The following is a 22,960-nucleotide window of genomic DNA, read 5'->3' as shown; positions in this document are numbered from 1 at the left end:
ATGTTCCATAATTTTAAACACGACAAGTGGTGCAGACAATGCTCAACGCCGGCTCGAATAACCCCCACCGGACCATTCTGACTTGGTCGCCAACATCTCCTCCAGGAAGCTCACAACCGCCGAAACGTCAATCCTAGCCAAGGGACACAAATTCAACCTCCAGGTTAACAGACCCTCCTTCCAGCAATCGTATCTGCGCTTGAAGTCGGTATCCGGCAACTGGAACCTGGTGTACGAGAAGAGGTCAGGCTCAAAACAATAGGTGTACTCAATTCAGTGCAAGCACACCGAAAAGAATCAAACCTAAATCCGGACGAAAGGGAAGCCCTGCAAGACCTCAAGACAGACACCAACATAGTGATCCTCTCAGCGACAAGGGCAACACAACAGTCGTTCTGGACAGACGGGACTACGAAGAGAAAATATCCACCTTACTCAGCAGTCAAGAATATGCAAAATTGAAGAAGGACCCCACAACCACTACCTAAGCAAGGCTAAACAAAACATTGAAAGTAGTATTCGAAAAACACCCCACCTTCCGAAACCTCTACCTTCAGTTATTGAGCACCAACGGATCGGCTCCAGCATTCTACGGCCTGCCCAAAGTCCAAAAACCGGGGATCCCTTTGCGCCCGATTGTCGACTTCCGGTGTTCCCTTCTTCGCTCGTTGTCAGAACACCTTCACAAATTAATATCCCTAATCTCAGGAAAAACAGCGACCCATATCCGTCATTCCAGTCACTTCATCGAACTGGTGTCCCAAGCCACCCTTGAGGCCGACGAATGCCTTGTCTCCTTCGACATGGTGTCCCTTTTCACAAATATCTCCGTTAAGCTTGCGGTGGCCGCTACCCGTGACGCCCTACAACGCGACGACACACTCAGCGCACGAACCCCGCTGAGTGTAAATTATGTGTGCCGTCTCCTGGAGTTGTGCCTATCAAACACATACTTCTCGTCAAACGCGGAATTTTACCGACAAGTGAAAGGAACACCTATGGGAGCATCCATCTCTGTCGTCATGGCCAATTTAACAATGAAACACATCGAACAACGAGCTCTCAACTCATTCCACTCGAAACCAAAGATTTTCCTCATGTATGTCGACGACTGCTTCACCGTCATCAAAAAATCTGAGACTCAAAATTTCCTTCGTCATTTAAACTCCATAGAACCTGACATTCAGTTCACACTAGAGGTGGAACAAGAAAACTCGCTGCCGTTTTTGGACGTCCTCGTGTCCCGAAACGACAATACCCTTAAATTCTCCGTATACCGCAAACCAACCCACTCAGGCCGGTATCTCCACTTCTCTTCGAACCACCCGACAGTCCATAAAGCATCTGTGGTGAAGACGCTGTTCAGAAGAGTTGAGACACTCTGCAGCACAGAACTTGACAGAAAAAAAGAACAACGCACGATATTCAAAGAGCTCATCATGAACGGCTACACAAAAGACTTTATTCAAAGAACCATTCGACGTCAAAAACACAATATTCGTCAAAAAACCAACGCACAAAGGCCAACGCCACCACCAAAATACGTCACTTAACCTTATCCCTTCCCTTACGGCGCGGTACAGGTGTCCAAAGATACATGAGACAGATACTGCGCCATTTTCTTTCCCCAAAAAACCAATTATTATTATTATTACCTTATGTCGGAGGTCTCAGCGAAACCATCGCCCGAATCCTGAAAAAATCGGGTCTCCAGGTTGCGTTTTGCCTACCTGTTCCCAAAGACCGGCCGCCGAGAGAAAGAGCCCAAGGCATTGTCTACCAAATTCCATACCGCACGCACAGGCGAGGACGTGGTTGTAGCCATCACGAACCTCTCCCTGCAATCGATTGCCACCCTTCACAATCCCCCACTGCCACTTCGGAGGAGGCTGAAGAGGCCGTCATTGCCCTAGCCATCACGCGCATGGAGGCCCGTTATATACTATCGGACTCTGAAACTGTCATACTAAATTTTGCTCGCGGGAGAGTTCACGTCACTGCATTTCGCATACTGAACTCCCTCGCCGCACACCCGCCCCGCCACATGAAGCTTATATGGGTGCCTGCCAACGAGGCTGCCAACGCTTTAGCCCGAGGTTCTCTCAACCAGGCACCGGGGGCCACCGATCTAGGGTTCTCACGGGAGCGCATGCAGTCATTCAGTGATCTGACGCAGGCCTCCAAAGCCGGGCGTCGGCTCTACCCCCCACCCCATCCCTCGCTCAACAATTATCACCAGACACTTTAGAGGCGGCTCCAAACACGCACGTTACCCTTCCCTTATATACGCTCGCACTATCCCCAAGTGCACACAAACCCCTCCATTACCCTCTGCCACCACGCCAAAGCCACTCTCGATCATATCATTTTCCTCTGCCCGGCGGATCCTCCCCCACGGGGCCTGGAGCACCTTACCACTTGGGAGGCTCGGGAGACCCTACTGCGCTCCGAGGACCCGGCCAAGCAAGACATCGCCACAGGCGGGGCTGCCAGCGTCATGAGCCTCCGGGACATGAACGTTTGAGTGCAGTGGGGCCGTGCAGGGGCCCAAGGGCCTGCGTGTCCTAAACTCCCCCGTGTTGTGTCTATTAAGGTATTCACCACCATCCCCAAAACTTTCCTCGCTTTCATTTGCTGTTACGCACGTTCCACCTCCTATTGAATTTCTTTACAGATGTTCTCAAATATGCCAAAGTAGTTTGGTTCCCTTACACTCATCAAAATACCGGGTGATTTCATTTAACCTTTACAGGTTTTCATTTCAGAGAAATTGACAGATACATTCATGTGATATGTTCAGCTGCACTGTATAGCAAAGAAGCCATTGTATTCTATCAGGAAGAAATGAGCGCGAAAAAGACAAGCGGGCCACGAACAGCAAAAAAAGAAGCTCTCAGCCAGGGGAAGCTCAATACTAGCTCAGGTTATTTTTTCTTGGAAAGCGCGAAGACTCTTCTTCAGAAGTGTTTATTGACTTCGTTTGTATTTGCTCTCTACGAGCTAATATGCTGGTGGTTTTCTGTTACCACCTCAGTGTTCTTGTTCGCGTTTAATTCGTTAATGATAGTACCTAATATGGAACAGTGAATAGGCGATTGAGTCACTCAAATGAACAAACTTTTTATTTTAGATTTTACGACGCAAGACTACTGCGAAATTGACGGTCATCAACATTGTAGGCGAGCCCTGTTTCTAAATTTGCTTAATCGGCATTGTGGCACGAAATATCGAAAGTCAAAAATAGGCGTTTGAAAACTGTGACTTCGCTTTCCCGGATAAGTTATTTATAAAATGGCTTCGCTGCCCGCAGTATCGACGCCGAAGTCAAGTTATAACTTCATCTACATCGTCAATACACCGATTCCGCCTGTATTTGATGCATAAGAAGGGAGAGTCGCCATTTTTAAATATGCATGGGGGGAAAGCAAACTCAAAAAGCTATCAATCGCGTATTTTTTACTTCCAATATTTCGAACAACAATGCCGATTAATAAAATGTAAAACGCAGCTCACCTTCTATTTTTACGGCCATCAATTTCGGAATATAGCCTTTCCCCGTAAAATAAAAAATACAAAGGTCATTAGTTAATTTAAACTGAAAGTTTACTTATTGGTCGTTATGAGGTATATAGTGTCCGCCTGGCTCTATATTCCAGCTCAAGAGACCGCACTGATATATCTCAGGCAGTTTTTAAAAGAAAAATCTGTACAGGTTAAAAGAAATCACCCTGTGCAACCAAACTCGAAGCAGTTCAATTAGAAACGATCAGCTTTGTATTGAACAAACTCTAGATAACTGAACCGCGGTTGAAATAATTAAAAGAGAAGGAGCACGAACACTCCAAACTCGTGCTGCACTTGCACGGCTTAAGCTCATGTATCAACTCATTTTTCACCACTTAGAACACTGCTGAGCATGTTTCCTTCTCTGATGCAACATCAATGCTTCATAAAAATTCGCACACACCTAATTAGTATCATTTTTATACTTAGTGCATTAGATACTCGTTTTTTTTCTTAACAGCAACGAAATAGAGCACTCTATATCCTTCATTTACAAACAGTTCACTACTGACTAAGCGTATTACAACAAATGAAAGCACAGTAGAAAGTTAGCAAATGATTTTCCGAGTGTTTTTCTCTTCCTAATATTGCACCTTTGCTTATGTACTGTTATTCATTATTCAACTTTATGGGCGTTACAGCTTTGTGAATTTGCGCGTAGTTGCGAAGGTGAAAAACGAACTACCAATATTGTGTTCGTGTATCTTGCGGTGTGCTGTATTGTATCCAATCTCTATGTATAGCGTTACGAATCTTCACATACTTTATTATGTCCATCTATACAATATCTTAGCGGCAGTCAACTGTGGGGCGGAAACGTGGAGGCTTACGAAAAGGATCCAGCTTAAGTTAAGGAAAGCGCAGCGAGCTATGGAAAGAAAAATTATAGGTGTAAGACCGGAAGCGGACAGAGTGAGGGAGCAAACACGGGTTAATGATATTTTATAGTCGACATCAAGAGAAAGAAATGGGCTTGAGCAGGGAATGCAATGCGAAGGCAAGATAACCGCTGTTCACTAAGGGTAACGGAGTGGATTCCAAGAGAAGACAAACTTAGCAGAGGGCACCAGTAAGTTAGGTGGGTGGATAAGATAAAGAAGTTGGCGGGGATAGGTGGCCGCAACTGGCAAAGGACTGGGGTAATTGGAGAGACATGGGAGAGGCCTTTGCTCTGCAAGTGGGCGTAGTCAGGCTGATGATGGATGGATAGATACAAGGTGTAACCAAACGTAGTAGAATTCATGTTCATTTACTTTTTTTCACGGCATTAGATTAACCACTTCCAAAGCTTCTGCTTCGCTCTTGCCAATGTTGTTTTTTTCCCATGTTCCCAAAAAGAATGTATAATATTTTTCGATCATTGTGTTACTTGCCCTAATATTCCCACCTGCAACAATCCCAAATGGGATTGATAGGATGTATGAATAAATAAATGTTGCGTTGGCAACGTCTCTGCTGTTACCCTAATACGTTTCTACGTTACCCTAATACGTTTCTACGTTTCTACGCTATACGCTTCTTCTAGATTTGCGGGGATTTTCATAAAAAAGGCAGTTTTGTACCCTGCCTTCGCTAAAATTTTACTGCTCCTGAGTAGTGACCATGTGGTGTGCCGACACTGTCTACACGTGAATATATTTTATCGTTATTATGAAGGAGTTAAGAGTTTAGTTTTTTAGCACTTACGGGCCGCTCCCTTGGTAGATGCCGGTGTATAGAAGGTAGGTTCCCAAGTCCAACCTCACAAACGACGGCAGATTTTGGTGCTGCAGATATAAGGACAAAAAATTGTCTTAAGTACATTCGGTAACATGCGCTTCAATAAGGGTTACAGAAGGGTGTGACTCGCTTCGAATAGGACCTTGCTTCAAATCGCCTTCCAAACCCGTGCACCAGAACGCGCGTAAGTTGCTATAATTTTCTTAGAGCGAAGGCTGCTACACCTAAGTTCCCCTGCGCACTTAGCGGACGCGGCAGCGAGTCCAAAGATCGTCCACGCTCACAGGACTGTGCCTAGACCGACTCTTGTGCCTCGCATAATCTTCGTCGTCATCTTGTAGGGCCCAGAGACAAAATAGACAACGCCAAATGTACCGAAATGTCTACCGCTAAAGCATTCAGCAATGACTGGATAGCATGGCGCACCGCGCACCTGAGCAGTAGCAACCATCGCAGTTATGATTTGTCGTAAGCGGCAGCATGACAGTGGAAAGTACGTGGCGTTGCCGGAGGGCCATGGGTGCAGGGGAGTCGGAGCATCGCACTCTGAACGGCACACGTAAGCGGGAGCCCAGATCCCCCAAAAATTCTCTGTCAACGCCGCCTCAGTGTTCGACTTAAGAGCGTTCGCTATGGGAGCTTCAAGTGTGCTCAGCAAAGAAGGAGAAGACCGAATCCAAACATCCGCGGACGTTTCCTTTCAGGAAACATCCCTTCTAAGACACAACCAGCGCCATCTACCTCGCAGATTGTGCGCTACTATTGCTATTTACAGCAAACTGCGCTACATCCGGCATATGTCCTTGTTATATCAGTTAATAAGTTATATAAAAGTGTGCATCAAAACACGATCAATCGTTTGACACCACCCGGAACCCCCTGCGACAAACATTTTGGCCATAATGGCCGTCTGGAGGCTCTCAGAATGAACGGGGGGGGGGGGGGGCTGAAAGGTCGTCGGTGGGAATCACGCACATATCTTGGGCTTCACCTCAATTAGCAATTTTATACTCAAGAACATGCCAAGACATTTGACTCAACTTTGAACATTCTGCGTCAAACGGGTGGCCCCCAAATTTTATGCAAATGGGGCTCCTGGGAAATGGGGTAGGGGTGCGGGTTGCCACTTCGATGACTGCAATGCTGGCACATATACAGGGCGTTTCAGGAAAGACTAAGTAATTCTTAAAAACAGGCTTTTGAGTTAAAAGTATGGCTTTTTTCAGCACAGTATTACCAGTTTTCGCGTCACCAGAAAACCGGTGAATCGTCTTAATAAGCTGGTCAACTAATTTTTAAGAGTTAACTTTTAAGTAGTACAGTTACGCGCCTTGTTGCAATTAGAGATTTTTAGCTGGCTCTTAGTAATAGCCATAACAGTTTATAGAAATTCGAAATCGCGATTACCTTTGGCGCTGTGGCTCACAAAGCTTGTTTTTTTACTGGTTACATGCATCGGAAAGGTTGCTTTGCCTGGATGCTTTTCGAAAGCGCATGTACTTCGGCACGATGTAGCCAAATTTTGCAGAGCCACAGCGCCGAGGATAACCACGTTTTCGAAATTCTAAAAACAGTTACTGTTATTACTAACAACTGGATAAAAATGTCTAATTGCAACCAGTTGCCTGGCTCAGAAATTAGTTAACCAGCTTTCTACTTAAGACAATTCACCAGCTTTCCGGTGTCCGCCAACACTGCTAGTACTGTGCCGAAATACCGATACTTTTATCCCAAGAAGCCTCTTTTTGAAAATTACTTAGTCTTCCATGAAACACACTGTATAACGGATAGAAAGTGTAGGTATCAATTGAAACGCTACGCGCCCACGCTACGCGCCCACTGTTCCTATGTGATATATAGTGTAGACTCGTGGTAACACTTTTGGTCAACTCGGCCTTAATTGCAGACAGATGCGTCCTTGACAAACGTAAGTTGCATGAGCTAACGCTCTTAAAACACGTGACAGGTCGAGCAGAGGAAGAATGCCGTCCGGACGCTTCCCGCTCAAGTGCTGCATGAGAAGGTGCTCAAGTTCGTACCTTGACATCTCTAGCATCATAAAGTTCTCGCTGGAAACCCCCAAAACAGAAACACGGGGATCACATACTCCTGCATGGCAGCATATTCCAAAATAAATGCGAAAGCCGCGAAACCAAATGAAGCCAAGCTAGAGGCGAAATGCAAAAGGCGCCCGGGTGCTTTGCGATGTGAGTGCGCGTTAAGGATACCAGGTGGTCGATGGATGGATGGATGGAAAAACTTTATTTTCGTCAGAACGCATGTGCGGACGATTCCGTGCTAGATGGCCATCAACCCGTTGCTGACGGCGACCTGGGTGGCCCACTCCATGTCCCTGGTCATGACGACCGGGTCTGAGCTGGCCAACACGGCCTCCCACTGCTCGAGAGAAGGATCACGCGTAATATCCGCCGGTGGGGGCGCTATGCTACAGCTCTATAATATGTGGTCATAGGTTGCCAGTTCCTGGCACAATTTGCATTCGGGCTGAACATCAGGGGAGATGTTGTTTAACACGTATGGATTATAGAAAGATCTCTTCTGCAATCTTCGCCAGACGCTTTCCTGCGCCTTCACCAATTGCTTGTCCGGGGGCGGGTAAATTGTCCGCTCAAGTTTGTAATGGTTAGTAACGTCGTGACACCAGCCCATCTCTCGTGAACCTTCCCGGAATGTCCGGCTCACCTGCTCGGCTGACGAAACCTCGAGCATTCATGTGAGCAGGCGGTCGAAATTATTCAGGAGCCTTCCACTGAGGCACGTATTTCTTCTATCACTCCTACCTTCCTTCCTTTCCTAACGACGCGGCTCGGGTGTCCACCGATATGTGAGACAATTACTGCGCCATTTCCTTCCCTCAAAAGCATGATTTAGCGCTCACCGCTTGTATTACCACGGCTGCAATAGGCATTATATTTTTCTCACGGTAGGTCTATCTGCTGAGGTCGCCACACGCAAAAAAAAAAAATTGTAAGCCGCCGGTAAAGACCCCACCCACTGGGACCACAACTCCGGCCCCTGTTCCATCACTGCTGCCTCCTGTCTTCTCACCGGCTGCGAGGCCTTCTTATTCCGCCACTCCCACTGTTGAAGAGCCGCACGACCCGCCTGCTACTGATTCGAGCCCCTGTGCCGAAGCTTACGTACCTATCCCGTCTCTCTCACCCCCCGGTGAACAATTTCCCACTGCCTTTGAGTCGACCTCGCATCCAGACTCAATGGCGGTGACACCCCTGTCTTCTCGTCCGCTTTGCACCATCGACTCCCTTCCACCCGTACCGACTGTCCTGGCCTGCCAAAACGGTGCGGCTTCAGCAGCTTCCTCTGTGTTGCCACAACGACCACGCCGCTCGCAGTTGCCATTACTCGTCCCCACCTGGCCTGTCCGACAGTATCGGAGGCATGCACTGCGCTGCCCCCGTCTGGGCGGCACCTTCCCGATCGCTGTCTTTCGGACACCCATCACATTCTGCGGCCGGCTCACTACAGCCTATTTTCGCCGCCCAACTGTCGCACCAGTACGTCACATGTCTACAGCACCCTTTCAGATACCCTTTGTTGCCGCTGGGCTTTTCTGCCCCTTACCACTCACACTCGGACACCCGGCATCAAGTGCGTCTGCCTTCGGCCTCACCGCCTCTTCCTCGGCCACCTCGACTCAGCCTTAGCCGACCGCCCGAAACCTGAGCCTTTACTGGCAGCTCCACCCGGCCTCGTTTGCACTTTGCCAACGGACTTTCCTTGGCGCCCCCGTCCCATCCTGCATACCACCTCGCTCTCTCACCACCATCACAACTTCACGACTTCCTCGTTAGAAGAGGGTGGGGGGGGGGGGGGGACTGCAGTGTGCAGCGTTGTACCCGGCTCCAGAAGACGACGACATACCCCAGCACGCTCGGCGGGCGCGCGCAGATTTGAATTCAACGGCTACGCGATCGGATCTCGGCGCTGCGCGTTCTAAGATTGCCGGCGGCTCCGCTCCTTCCTAGTGTTTGTAAGGGAGGGTCCCTTCAGGGCCCTCTCATACTTCCTCCATATATATTCCCAATAAAGTTTTTTCTCTCTCTCTCTCTCTCCGCTCCTTCCTGGCTAAAGGAGTCCTCTTAATAAATTTCTGGACACCAGACATCTTCGACATCTTCGTCTGGGATGTCCCCTCCACATATTTACAGATCTCTGGGAGTCGTCATAGCCCTCCTGCCGCAGGGGTGCAACATTCAAGTGATGCGCCGCTTTCCCATGGCAGGTGCTCCATGCGGTTGGCTTTGTGTGTCCCAGGCATGCTCGTGATTTTTCGCTCACAACGCCGACACCGGATTTTTAGTACAACGCTGCCTTTAAAGCACTCGCGTTAAAAATTCATGTTCTTGAAGTGGACATTTGGTTCAAGCGCTTTCTTTTTCATGAATAGCTGTTTTTCTCAACGCAAACGTTTTTTTTTTTAACCAAATGTGTATTTTTAACCCCACAGGCCCTTGCACGGAATCAATCGTGAAGCACAAATAACAGATCATAAATATTTGTATCATAATCACAGTGTTTTCAAACAGCTCAGGGCATTGGCAATGATCACCAGCTGTCATCACTTTTCGCTACGGGATACTAGTACCGCACAGGTGACGCAGCATCGTGACGCAGCATCGTCTGTTGCTGTTTGGGTTCAGCGTAACAAGTTGAAGCGCTGACACGGATCTCTTTTCCCTTGCCTTTACTTCAATCGTGCGACCCGAACAAATGAAGCGCTGTAGCTGCGCATCCCTGGCAAAGACAAGATGAGCGTCCTGCGTCATGTTTGGCTCCAGTTGCCTTCCCGCCTGCGTGCACTGAGACAGTGCATTGGACGTTCCTTGCGGAGATCTGGTAACACTTTCAGTGAACAAACACATCGAGGGAAATGCATGACTCAGATCCAAACTCTGGGTTTTTTTTACAACGGAGTGCACGATCTCGACAGTCACAGGGTTGACGTATGCGCACACTAACAGGAGTCACCATGTGCAGTCGCCTATGCTTCGTTTCTTTCGCGCAATGCCGCTTGCCATCACCTCACCAAATACCACTTGCATGCGTATTTCCGCGAAGCACACATTGTTTGTTTTGTTTGTTGGTGGTGGAAACCTACGGCACGCGGCTCTGAGTGACGCGAGCTGCGACCGGCTCTATCTTTAATGACCACAGCCATGGGCAACCGCTTTTGTCTTGTACGAGATTGCTGCGGTTGCTTTTCGTGCTTTAGCTGGAGAGCTCTTTCGCAGCTTTAAATTCAGCGGTGATTCTGTCCCTCGACGACCGCGAGCACACTCGTTGCTACTGCTGTCACCGATTTTCTCAGTTCTTTGTGGGTGACCAGTGAAGAGTTTTCGAAACTAGTTCAGCCTACTTCTTCTCTGTCCACGACGTTGTCAACACAACGTGACAATATCGTGACTCTGCGATTGAGGAGGAAACCTTCATAACGGAACCACATTCCTCAGCACAACATATCCACCTCTGCAGAGTTCATTGCTTTGGCAGCGCTGTAAAGAAAAAAAAGGTGTTCAATGCCGTAACCGAAAGGTCGCTTCAATAAATCAAAAATATCCTAATTCAGGCCTTTTTTCTCTGCAGTACAATGAAAGACCCAGAAATTTAGAAGTCAGAGAATTTCGATTCCTTAAATTCTCTGAAACTCCGTAAAGATTATCTTTTTGCGAAATTATGCCCTGCAAATAGCAGCAAAGGGAAAACTCCGCGAATTTCATTTCATTTCATTTTATTCCCCCAAAGGCTCACATTAGGTTTCATAGCGCAAAACGAATGGACAAGACACAAGAGCTACACTTCCACTGAAGCTTTATTCGGCGCTCAAATGGCTTATGAAGGTACAAACCAAGTGCGAGAGGGGAAACACAGGAAGGCCTAAAAGGCTGAAAGAGTCAAATATGACAAGCATCTCAACATCGATAACGAACCTAAATCAATTGCGACGAAAAGAAAAACTAAAAACCGGTATGCGCGTTTCAAAAGGTAGCATCCAGGAAGGCGATGTATTTTGTTCTGTAGTGATAAGGAGGGACAACTCGCAGAATTTCAAATCCGAACGTTTTCCATTGAAAACGCCTCAGTTATGTCTCTTTTTTTATATCTCCATTTCTTCCAATTACCAGGCATTCCTTGAAGCTAGGCTTACAATAGTGAAAGCAGCAGATATGCTCAATGTCCAGGCCCCCCATCCTTAACGTTGGTGTTGTGGAAGCTTAAGCGTTGATTTAAGCTAAGGCCCATTTCGCCAATTTGGTCTATCCTTGCGGCAAGTGGTACATAGACCAAATGGGATTTGCCTAAATGAGCGCTTAAGCGAAGACAACAGAAACGATAGGCATTGGGGTGTCTGGACATTTCGCACATCATTGCCGTTTTCACATCTGCAAGCGTAGCTTCAAGGAAAGCCTGGTAATTGGCAAAAATCGAGATGTAAAAAGAAGAGATATAACTGACGTCTTTACAATGGAAAAGGTTTGAGATTTAAAACTGTGTTAGCAGTTGCTGTCTATCACTATGAAGAAAAGACATCGCCTTCTTGGCTGAAGGGCACTGTGCGACCTCGTGAAACGTCCATACGAGTTTTTAGCTTTTCTTTTGGTAGCAATAGATTTAGCTTTGTTTTTGATGTTGGTATACTTTTGCCAAATCTAAGACTGTAAGCCTGTTAACCCTTCATCTGTTTCCCATTCCGCACTTGGTTTGTACCTTCATAAGGCAGGTGAGCGCCGAATAAACCTTTTAGTGGAAGTTTAGCGCTTGTGTCGCGTCATTTCGTTTTGCGCTATGGAACTTCATTTAATTTACACACTAGCCCGAACCATTACCCTTCTGAAGGCCCAAATGGACACTACATAGGTGAGAGAGGGGATCATCAAAACATCGTCGAAACATTACATCATGCCACCGAACTTAACACTACCAAGACCGTAATATCACTGGTAAAACATGCCGAAATGAAAAATATTCCCGCCGCGGTGGCTCAGTGGTTAGGGCGCTCGACTACTGATCCGGAGTTCCCGGGTTCGAACCCGACCGCGGTGGCTGCGTTTTTATGGAGGAAAAACGCTAAGGCGCCCCCGTGTGCTGTGCGATGTCAGTGCACGTTAAAGAACCCCAGGTGGTCGAAATTATTCCGGAGCCCTCCACTACGGCACCTATTCTTCCTTTCTTCTTTCACTCCCTCCTTTAACCCTTCCCTTACGGCGCGGTTCAGGTGTCCAAAGAAATATGAGACAGATACTGCGCCATTTCCTTTCCCCAAAAACCAATTATTATTATTATTCAATGGAAAATAAGCGTGGCCTCCGTCACCGTCTCTACATTGTTGTAGTTTTTTTTCGCGTAATCACAAGGAACAGCTATTTCTTGTCTTTTTGTTGGCTTCGTTCATATTCGGTAATTTATAGCTCAGCCACTTGTTCACTGCTCTCTCCAGACCATTCCAACCAATCATGGAGGAAGGAAAGGTCAGGAGAGAACCTCGCTATCCGTGCTGGACGAGAAAAAGTGCACGACAAGTCCCGCGCATCAGCAAGGACTGCTGGGAGTCTTTGGTCTATGGCGCCGCCAATAGCAACTATAGGCGGAGTGGTGCCGTCTGCATCACTGCCTGCTGTGCATGCTCAATCACGCTGAGACGGCAGCCAACTAGCGAGGGAGAGCCCTCATGTGCGGCTTAACAAAATGTTACGTAACAACCTCTTGTAAATTGTTCCTTTCCTTCATGTCACCGCTGAATGCGTTGTATTCTTCGTCCGTTTTTGTTCCTACTGGTTGGGAGGAAAATGAATAGCTTAACAACACGATGGTGCAAAGAGAACATGTATGCTCGGTTTCTGGAACTCACACGTGCACCATATCGTTCGGCAGGGGATATGCTAGGTTATTGTGCCGAGTTCCTAGAGTTGCTCTCCTCCATCGCCTTACCTTTAAGGGAGCCGACGTATGGTTGTTCGCGACAGTTTAAATACTCTTTGGGATAATTTTTATCAAATATTTTGTCTAACTGTTCTAGCTCGATGGTGGTGGCTGAGGTTACGAGAGGAATAATAATAATAATTGGTTTTTGGTGGAAAGGAAATGGCGCAGTATCTGTCTCAAATATCGTTGGACACCTGAACCGCGCCGTAAGGGAAGGGATAAAGGAGGGAGTGAAAGAAGAAAGGAAGAGGAGGTGCCGTAGTGGAGGGCTCCGGAATAATTTCGACCACCTGGGGATCTTTAACGTGCACTGACATCGCACAGCACACGGGGGCGCCTTAGCGTTTTTCATCCATAAAAACGCATCCGCCGCGGTCGGGTTCGAACCCGGGAACTCCAGATCAGTAGTCGAGCGCCCTAACCACTGAGCCACCGCGGCGAGGCTTACGAGAGGAGGAATTTGTGCTTCCATGTTGTTGTTCCTGCGGGTGTTCTATTTGCATCGTGCAGCTCTTCGTGTGCATATATGGAGGCGTCTCTACTACCCTTCAGATTCTCCTTCGCCAGAATTTTCCGTTCGCGTTACCAAAATCATCTGGCTGCTGTTCCTTATCAATATTCACTTCCTGTTTTTAAGATCTGGCCGAGCATCCTCATTTCATTTTATTTTCATTTCCTTAAACACCCTCTATTAGGGGTTTTACATAAGGTGTGGGGTTAACATGGGAAAGCAAAACATTTTTTTCATGATGACGGTTGGGATGTGACTTTTTATAGGAAGGTTGATGGGCAGGTGATGGCTGCAATTTCATGGGGAAGGGAATGATAAAATAAGACAATATACTTGAAGATATAACCTAATGTGTTGCTCATGTAAGCATGTAGAAACAGCCTCTTTAAGGAGCGCAGGCACTGAATTTTCGGTTGCGTCATCGCATATTCGCAATGATGCTTAAGGCGCAACTATACATAGATCGCCACAAGTCGTTGCCTAGCGATGACTAAGTAATTTGTAATTACAGTTCTTCTCTCACCTCTTTCAGTTTCAACTGCCGAGTGCTGGCAGTCACGTCAAAGGTCAGTATAATACACGTGAGGGAAAAAAAAGAACTGCGACTGACACGCTGCTTGATCAGGGGTAGGAAACTTCCGTAAATGCCATTGTCCAACCCATTAAGACGCCAGCGCCAATTGCTCCCGTTGCGGTCGGAGTGAAGCCAACCGGAGCGTCGTATAGTTGCCATGGCAACGGTATCTAGTTGAAAAAAGTTAGTCCCTGAGCAGGATTCCAAGTACCGACGGGAATAATTAAGCAGGTTCGTTTGCCAGTGAACCCGACAATTCGGCCACCTCTGCAGCCTGTAGCGATGCATGCATGTCCACAATTAAATAATTTTTTCAGCCTTCGCCTCCTTAACTCTCCAGGTGGGCTGGAGTAGCTGAAACAAACTAACCGGAGTTTCCTGCCCCTGGTTTGGTCGTTTCCATTCACTGCAGCGCTTAAGCCAGCCTGCCTCAAGAGTCGAAATCACTACTGGTGAAGAAGTGGTTATATGGCAATTCTTTCATGCCTCACATGACCTTTACTGACCTTTGACGTCGTAGTCATCGCTCGGCTGCTGAAACCTAAACTGAAACAGCGGATACAAAAATTTCAGTTATAGATTATTTAGTGGTCGTAGGAGAACACATGGTGACTGATGCACAGTAATGTCTTACACATCATTTCAAAGAAGAAAGTATTGAATCAAAATCTGGTATGCATATTCCTTCAAAGAGTACCAATAGAAAGGTAAAAGGTATTCGAAGAAGGAAAAATAAGTTCAGAATTTGTGTTCTCGTTGCGTAAACTGTAAAGCTGGACAGATTAATTTCATTCATTTACAAACGGCTTACGATACCGTTTCGATCAAATAACGTCCGCTTTAGGACAACTACGGCTCGATTCAAACAGTCGAACATACCCTGCTTGAGTGCCATGCGTATGCTGACGAGTGTGCGTACTAATGAACATTGCATGGAGAAGCTCTCTCCAATGCCTGTAACAATGGACAGTGTTTGAGGTCATTTAGCCTGCCCTATGCAACACAGCCATGCAATGAACTTTTTGTTTGCATATTTAAAGAACATTGGACATCTTGACAAGCTGTAATTTCACCTTGCACGTTACCCTTTTGCGTTTTTCAGGCAGTAAACTTTGTTAGCCCATTTGTCGGACTATGCACTGCATAATTTCCTATGTTACATCATTAATCGCCGATGCACCTTAGTACGCACTTAATAGCCGGATTTTATCTTCTATTTTTATTTTTTTGATTTTACCTTTTGCGCAACGCTCACCTGCCGCCTTTATCTCCCAAATTCCTTTCCCCCCGCAGAGTAGCATGCAAGCGATGTGTAAACGCCGATTAAATTCCCTGTTTTTTTCATTAAATGGTTTCTCTCTCTATCTTAATTCCATTCATGCTCATGACGTAAGCCACGCAGTTCAAAGGACATGTTAAACACCACGTCATATGTGCATCCATTAGCGTGCTGGGTTTGCTGAAAGTTCAGTAAGACTTACGGAAAGTTGGGCTACTTGGCGAGTTGCAGCGTGCCCGGGTTTATTTTTCCTGTTTTCCTGTACGTATATATTTCCGTTTTCGTGTGAATAAGCCTACAGTTCAAAAGATAGCGCCTGTCTCTGTAGTCTTCGTTGTTTAGCGCTGTGATGTAGAGTTCGGTGAGACGATTTCTGCGTTTATATCCGAGATAAAATCCAGGCACGTTCGTTCGCTTAGGTAAAGCAAGATTTCTACCAACATTCTGTGCGGTAAATGTCTTAACAGAACTACTAATTGCAATTTAAAAGCAATGAAAAATTCACCTTCTGCACCTTCCTCTACTGAGAATTCAAAGGCGGAGTGGTATCAAGCAGCTCACCAAGGATTATTTGCATTTGGTGTGCCACCATTAAGCGGTCACGACTGGTTTCTTCATACTACGCGCAGCTGATCCACTGTTATTATTGTGTAACCTGATAGTAGCAATGAAGGCGTCTGGATTATCTGCACACCACACTATTAGAGTGTGGCGTGAATACGCAAGTATACTACAAAGTATTTGGAAACAAAAGAAAACCGCATTCACACCCAAGAGTACTGAACAAAAGCAATTTTGACCAAGAAACCGTTTATGAACACAATTTTTTTTCATATACTGCAAGATTTCACTACAGGAGTGAATATATTCGCAGATCACCCGACGCCAGTCTTGTATTTTTTTTCATTAACGTTTTTGCTCTCTTTAAAAGCGTTCCTTATGGGTTTTCAATGCCAGCCTTAACTGTTCGATGCCATCGATAAAAAGACTTCAAAAGAAAGATTTTTCTACAGTTCAGAAGAATGGACCATTGCCTTCAATATTTCCATAACAGTGTCCTACAATTTTCAAATTTTTCAATTTTCATTGCTTTTGTCCGGGAATATTGGACATGAAAGCAAAAAAGGTACTTCCACAGCACGCTGTTCGTAGTGTGGATAGCTGCCAACTTGCCGGAGTTGACCACTCACCAGTCCCTCGTTCACTGGGAATCCTGCGCTTGCGTCATTATCACAAAAGTGGGTAGACAGCTGTACACAGCCTCCCTGGCCATTATAATTGGCGATCTTAGCTCCTGCGAGAGAGAAAAACGTACTCGCATTACCAAGAGACGCTTCATCCGTGAGTGTGCTACAATGGTCAGCATGACGTGATGTCCAAGGGCGCACAGTTCTTTTTATAGCTCATTAACAAACGTGTTAAATCATTCCTCCTCTCAAGCGCTGGGCAGAAAATGTAATGCATAATGCACCAACCATACAGGAAAGCTTCAATAATTAGGTAGCCTGGATAAATGCAGCACGACAGCCAGTCATAGTACTGGGTTTGCCTGCGAAAGACTAATGAGAGCACCACAGGGTGAAATTCGCATCAGAAATAAAAAAAAACAGAAAACCTAAAATTAATTACGCCGCAGCGGTGGCCAAACAGTTAAGCATCCGCCTCGCATGCGGGAGGTGAAGGTTCGATCCCCAGTGCCGCCGGGTACCCACCGGGGACACATTGGGTACAAGCTTTCCCCTGGTGCGGTGCTCGGCTTATGTAGGGTGAAATGCTTGGGAAATGGGTCTTTGACCCAACCTTGAATAGTCGAAAGTACCTTGTGCATGGCGCTCTTTGGCCATAGGCGCCCTCACGCCATAAAAATTCGTAATCGACATCATCAAATTAATTACCATCAATTGTAAGTCAGTTGGAAAGGGGGCTGCACGGAGGTGAGCGACGATTCCGCATTTTTTTAGCTGGCTGTATTCTTAGACGAACTTTGCCGGCAGAACATCTGCCTGTATATATGCGGAAAACAGAAAGGCCTACAGAGATGACAACGAAACCCTCAAAATATTCCATTCGAAGACCACCAATGACTCTGGCTGCGATGCCGCTTATAAAAACTACGATGACCTACGCTACGATGCGCTATTAGCTTATGATGCACATGCTACCAAAGGTTTAGCGCAGACACGAGGATAGACAGAGAATGACGCACCACAAGTGCTATGTTGTATGAGCGCTGGTTAGCGTTTGTAGCGCGTCTTTCCTCACTTCACTTCACTTTATTACCTTAAAGACCTCTATTTGTGGGTACTACATAAGGGGTGGGAGTACAAATATTGATTGAATATGATTTCCTACATGATATTTATGAAGTTGAAATTTAAATTGTTAACAAAACTAGATGGGCAGGTGATGGAATCAACTTCGTGGGGAAGGCCATTCCAGTCTTTTGCAGTGCGACAAAAAAGGATGCGGAAGAAGTGACTGTGCGGGCACGTTGACATGAAACTTGTAGTGGATGGCCGGTGCGATGAGATATGCGAGCTGGCGGTGTGATGTAGGAGGCCGAGGGAACTGTAAAAAAAACTTATGGAGCAGAAAAAGAGAAGCAGTGCGACGACGATGGGCAAAAGTTGATAAACCTGATTGTTGTTTAATAACAATACACCGATGTCGTACGAATAGGCAGAATGTGCTTGTGCAAACGTTCAGTAGTATGGGTCATAAATCAGCCAATCACTCCAAACAATCATGCCCACTCGCTTTTTGTTCAAGTATGCGCTGGGCTACTTGCATTGTGAAGATCGTGTTCGAGGGTATGAAATTTTTCCAAGGGAATGTGCCCCAGTAAGGTACGACCACTGAAAAGCACCGGCAGTGCCTTGGTTCTATGGTTTGCGCAGCCGTCGGGTCAATCTTGGTCACGCCGGGATCCGTTGGCAACCATGAGTCTTGGTATGCCGTTGAAGATTTCGTTTTTAGAGTGACAACGTGAGCGTGAGAACCCGCTTATCTTCCAACCTTCAGAAGGTTCGTGCATTCTAGGCGGCGGTAGTTTCGCCGAGAAGCCACCCCAACTCCAAAGAGCGCTCTTCTTACTTTCTCTAGCCGCTGTTAGACAATCGTTCGAGATTGACGGCGACCAGGATTGAGGCCAAGGCTGGACACGTACTCTTCCTGGAAGAAATAGGCATCAGCCTCTCGCTGCCTTTCGAAGCAGGCGTGGTTGCGTTTCTTCCGTGGGGAAGGCTCGGAGAGCCATTCTCAAGTCTGGGCACATTGGGCATTCTCCTGTCTGGGCAGTAACAGTCGGGGCCAAATCGAAGAAGTGCTTCATCACAGCAATCATCAGTCCTTGGGCTACAGGGATTGCTCTGACAAGGTAGACCGTACCCTTCGGTTCTTCATCGATTTTCGTCGAATGAGCACCGTAACGAAGATATATTGGCACTAAAAAGGTGAACGATCTTCAACGCTCTGGACTGTGGTTTAGATTTATGCGCGCTTTTTGGGCTTTGAGATGCGCCACCAGTTCCAATGAATTACACCGTCGGTGCCGGCAAGCTACGTTGCAAACGTGGTTGTCTGCCGAGACAACGCGTTTGCGTGTGCTCCCTCATTGGCATGTTCGCGGGCTGTCATTCCCTCTCTGTGCTTAACATCCGAGCAGGAGTGTCGCAGCGTTTGGCGGAGTCTTCCGACAGCGCGTCCGACCAAAGGACCACAAAGGTGGCACGAAGTAAAAAATGAAAATTGGTCTTGAGGGAAAGGAAAAGGCGCAGTATCTGTCTCATATCGTTGGACACCTGAGCCGAGCCGTAAGGGAAGGAATAAATCTGGAGTTAAAGAAGAAAGAAGTGCCGTAGTGGAGGGTTCCGGAATAATTTCGACCACCTGGGGATCTTTAACTTGCATTGAAATCGCACAGCACACGGGCGTCTTTGCGTTTCGCCTGCATCGAAACGCAGCCGCCGCGGTCGGGTTCGAACATAAGAACACCGAATCAGTAGCCGAGCGTCCTAACCACTGAGCTATCGTGGCAGGTAGCAGGAAGTGCAAGATTCAGGATGTGTGCAGCAGATGTAGTTACGTGATCATGGGTGAGAGACGCGTCTGGGCACACAATATCCCCCTTCCTGATTTTTATTTATTTATTTATTTATTCATACTGTTAACCCTCTGCATGAGGGTCATTACAGGGAGGGAAACATATACAGACACAAGTGCAATTCTCTTCGCTAAAAAAAAGAAACACTCAAATGCACAGAATTACAGATTTGCACAGCAATCTTCCAGGAACGCGTTCACACCTATCACAAATTTTTCTACATCTGTTTGGTCCACAACGTCACTTGGTAGTTGATTCCAAATTTCTACAGCATCGGGAAAAAAGGAGTAACGATAGACATCAGTACGTGTAATAATAGGTTGTAATACCTTACTGTGATTTTTCCGAGGGCAACGCTTCAGGGGAGGTGTAACATAGTGATGTTTATTAACTTTGACTTTATCATTCATTATCAGAAAAAAAAGTTTCAATTTCTGCTTTGTTCTTCTTACTTCTAGTGATTCTAACTGACACTCTTTTAGCATTGCTGTGACTGAATCAGTGCGGCGGTATTTAGAGCATATAAAACGTGATGACATCCTTTGCAATCTTTCCAGTTGCCGTTTTAAACCCTTTTGATGAGGACTCCACACTGCACTTGCGTACTCTATGAATGGGCGCACGAACGTCTGGTACGCAATCAATTTAATTTCTCTAGTCGCATTCGGCAACTTCCTCCTCAGGAAACAGACCTTCTGGTAGGCTTTTAAATAGACATTTTCAATATGGGTGCGCCAGTCAAGATTATTTGTTAATGTCACTCCCAAGTACTTGAGACGCTTTACTTGATCTAAGGAATTTTCACCGCTATTGTATCGAAACATCATAACATTCTGCTTCCTTGTTACTTGCATGTAATTAGATTTTTGGTAGTTTATTTCCATACCCCATTTCAGGCACCACGAGTTTAACGACTGAAGACACCTATTTATGTTCATCTGATCTGCCGGGGAAGCCACAGGAGAGTAAATCAAACAATCATCGGCAAAAAGTTTCATTCTGACAGGCGATTCGACGATAGCAGAAATATCTTTTATATACAATAAAAACAAAAGCGGACCTAAAACGGAGCCCTGTGGCACCCCCGACAGAACTTCACGCCTATCCGATACTGCACTTTCTATTTTGACGACTTGACAGCGGTTACTTAGATAGGCCTGAATCCGCAGTACTATATTTTCAGCGATTCCTAATCTGCGTAGTTTAAAAAGAAGCTTATGATGCGGAACTTTATCGAAAGCCTTCGAGAAGTCTACACAGACCACATCTACCTGCTGACGTTCATCTATAGCCTTGCAAAAGTCGTTCACTGTTTCAATTAACTGCGTTACTGTCGAGAGGGCGGTCCGAAAACCATGCTGAAATGGACACAATAGGTCATTTATTTCAAAAAAATGAAGGATGTGTTTAGCTATTATGTGTTCAAAAACCTTGCAACATACGGAAGTGAGTGAAACTGGCCTGTAGTTTTCTACGAGAAGTCGATTACCGCCTTTAAATACCGGAACTACTATTGCGCTGCGCCAGTCACGAGGTAAAGAATGATCCCGCAATAACTTTTCAAATAAAATTTGCAAATAATATGATAACCACTGAGCATACCGTTTAAGGAATTCCGTCGGTATTTCATCGGGACCGCTCGATTTCTTCGGGTCCAGAGACAGCAGCTGCTCACAGATGCCCTCCCTATTGATGCGAATCTCGTGCATTGAGTATGGCAACGGGTAAATTATTGTATGATCACTCTCAATATCATTGTCATCCCTACTAAAGACCGACTGGAAGAAATCATTAAACAGATTTGCAATATCGTTTTTATCAGTCACCTCATCGTCCCCATCCATTACCTGTGTGATTGCGTTCTTTTCCGCTGAAAAATATCGCCAGAACTTTCGTGGTGAGCTTGTGAGAAAATTAGTCAGTGTTGTATTGAAGTAAGTTTTTTTCGAATCTAATAACACTGTTTTGAGCTTCTTTTTGATGTTTGAAAGTTCCTAGCTCTATTTTTTTTGCTTTCGTACCCTTTTTACCTTGCGCTTCAACTGAATGATCTCTCTAGTGATCCAAGGATTGAGCTGCTTCGATTTCTTTGAGCGAGTGGGAACAAACCTATCAATGCAATATTTTAGTGTGCCCTTAAAACGTTGCCACAATTCCTCGACACTTTCATGGTATGATGCAGTTGCAAACTGATTCAAGTTTTCTTCTAAGACGTCTAAGATAGACGTATCGTCTGCCCGGCTGTAATCTTTGACCCGTATTAAAACATGCGATTTTTTGCGAGCTTGTGTGTTCAACCGCACATTCAAACAGATCACCTTGTGGTCAGATAATCCCGGCTTGACAGATATAGCGTGGTCTGCCACTTTAGGGGATAAGAAAACCAAGTCCAACAATGACTGGGACCCCGATGTAACCCTTGTAAAATCCTTTACTATTTGCTTAAGGTTATGAGTAAACATAATTTCTATTACTTTATTCGCACTGCTTATTTCTACATTACCTGTTGACAAAGTTTCCCAATTAATATGTGGCAAATTAAAGTCGCCAGCCATTATCAGTCTGGTGTTCTTATTTACATGAGAATTAAGGAACAAAAGCAATTCATCCAAAAATTCAGGAGATGTAGAAAGCGGCCTGTACACAGCACCTACTAAATGTACAAGGTTCCCACAAGAAACCCTGCACCACACCATTTCAGAAAGGCTGCAGTTAAGAGCGACTGCAGATACTGTGCTTTTCACAACAATAGCCACCCCCCCTCCTCTAGAACTTCTATCCCATCTAAAGACAAGGTAGCCTGGTTGGAAAATGCTATCGTTACTAATTCCCTCATGTAACCAGGTCTCGGTTATTAACAATAAGTCAGGGTTCTCGAAAATTAGCAAATGTTCTAAATCAGTTGTTTTGTTTGCTACACTGCGGGCGTTTAACAGAATAATTCTGAGCTATATTTGCGAGCAATCGCTATGATCATCAGAATCTGCAGTTGATTTGGTCGGGGATAGCGAACTATGACCAGCAGACTCATCGATAACTTTGGGTCGTCCTATCTTATCTTGGTGGGTTCGGTACAGACAGCGCTCTTGTCGTTCATGATCCCATGCGTAAATGGTGTTGTTAATCTTAAGTTTATCATGTATCAGTTTGACCTTTGTTCCGTTATCTCTTTCTGCTTTACTACTTTGCCACAGTTTTTTTCGTACTGCTACTGTTTCCTTCGCATAGTCTGGGCTTACACTTATCGGG

At 45.9% G+C, this 22,960-nt stretch overlaps 1 protein-coding gene across 2 annotated transcripts in view; it reads right to left on the bottom strand.

The window, feature by feature from the left end:
- The window catches only part of LOC144130061 (uncharacterized), a 263,082-nt gene that overhangs the window by 39,498 nt on the left and 200,624 nt on the right, over positions 1–22,960 (bottom strand). For both annotated transcript variants that reach the window (XM_077664085.1, XM_077664084.1), the window contains exons 5-6: positions 16,800–16,903; positions 5,251–5,330 (exon numbers count right to left, since the gene is read on the bottom strand). In XM_077664085.1, the coding sequence (XP_077520211.1) occupies positions 5,251–5,330; positions 16,800–16,903 (184 nt within the window). The remainder of the gene's footprint in view (positions 1–5,250; positions 5,331–16,799; positions 16,904–22,960) is intronic.

Source organism: Amblyomma americanum, chromosome 4 (assembly GCF_052857255.1).
Source record: "Amblyomma americanum isolate KBUSLIRL-KWMA chromosome 4, ASM5285725v1, whole genome shotgun sequence".
NCBI classification, from domain to species: domain Eukaryota; kingdom Metazoa; phylum Arthropoda; class Arachnida; order Ixodida; family Ixodidae; genus Amblyomma; species Amblyomma americanum.
This window is presented reverse-complemented; position numbering and strand designations above follow the sequence as displayed.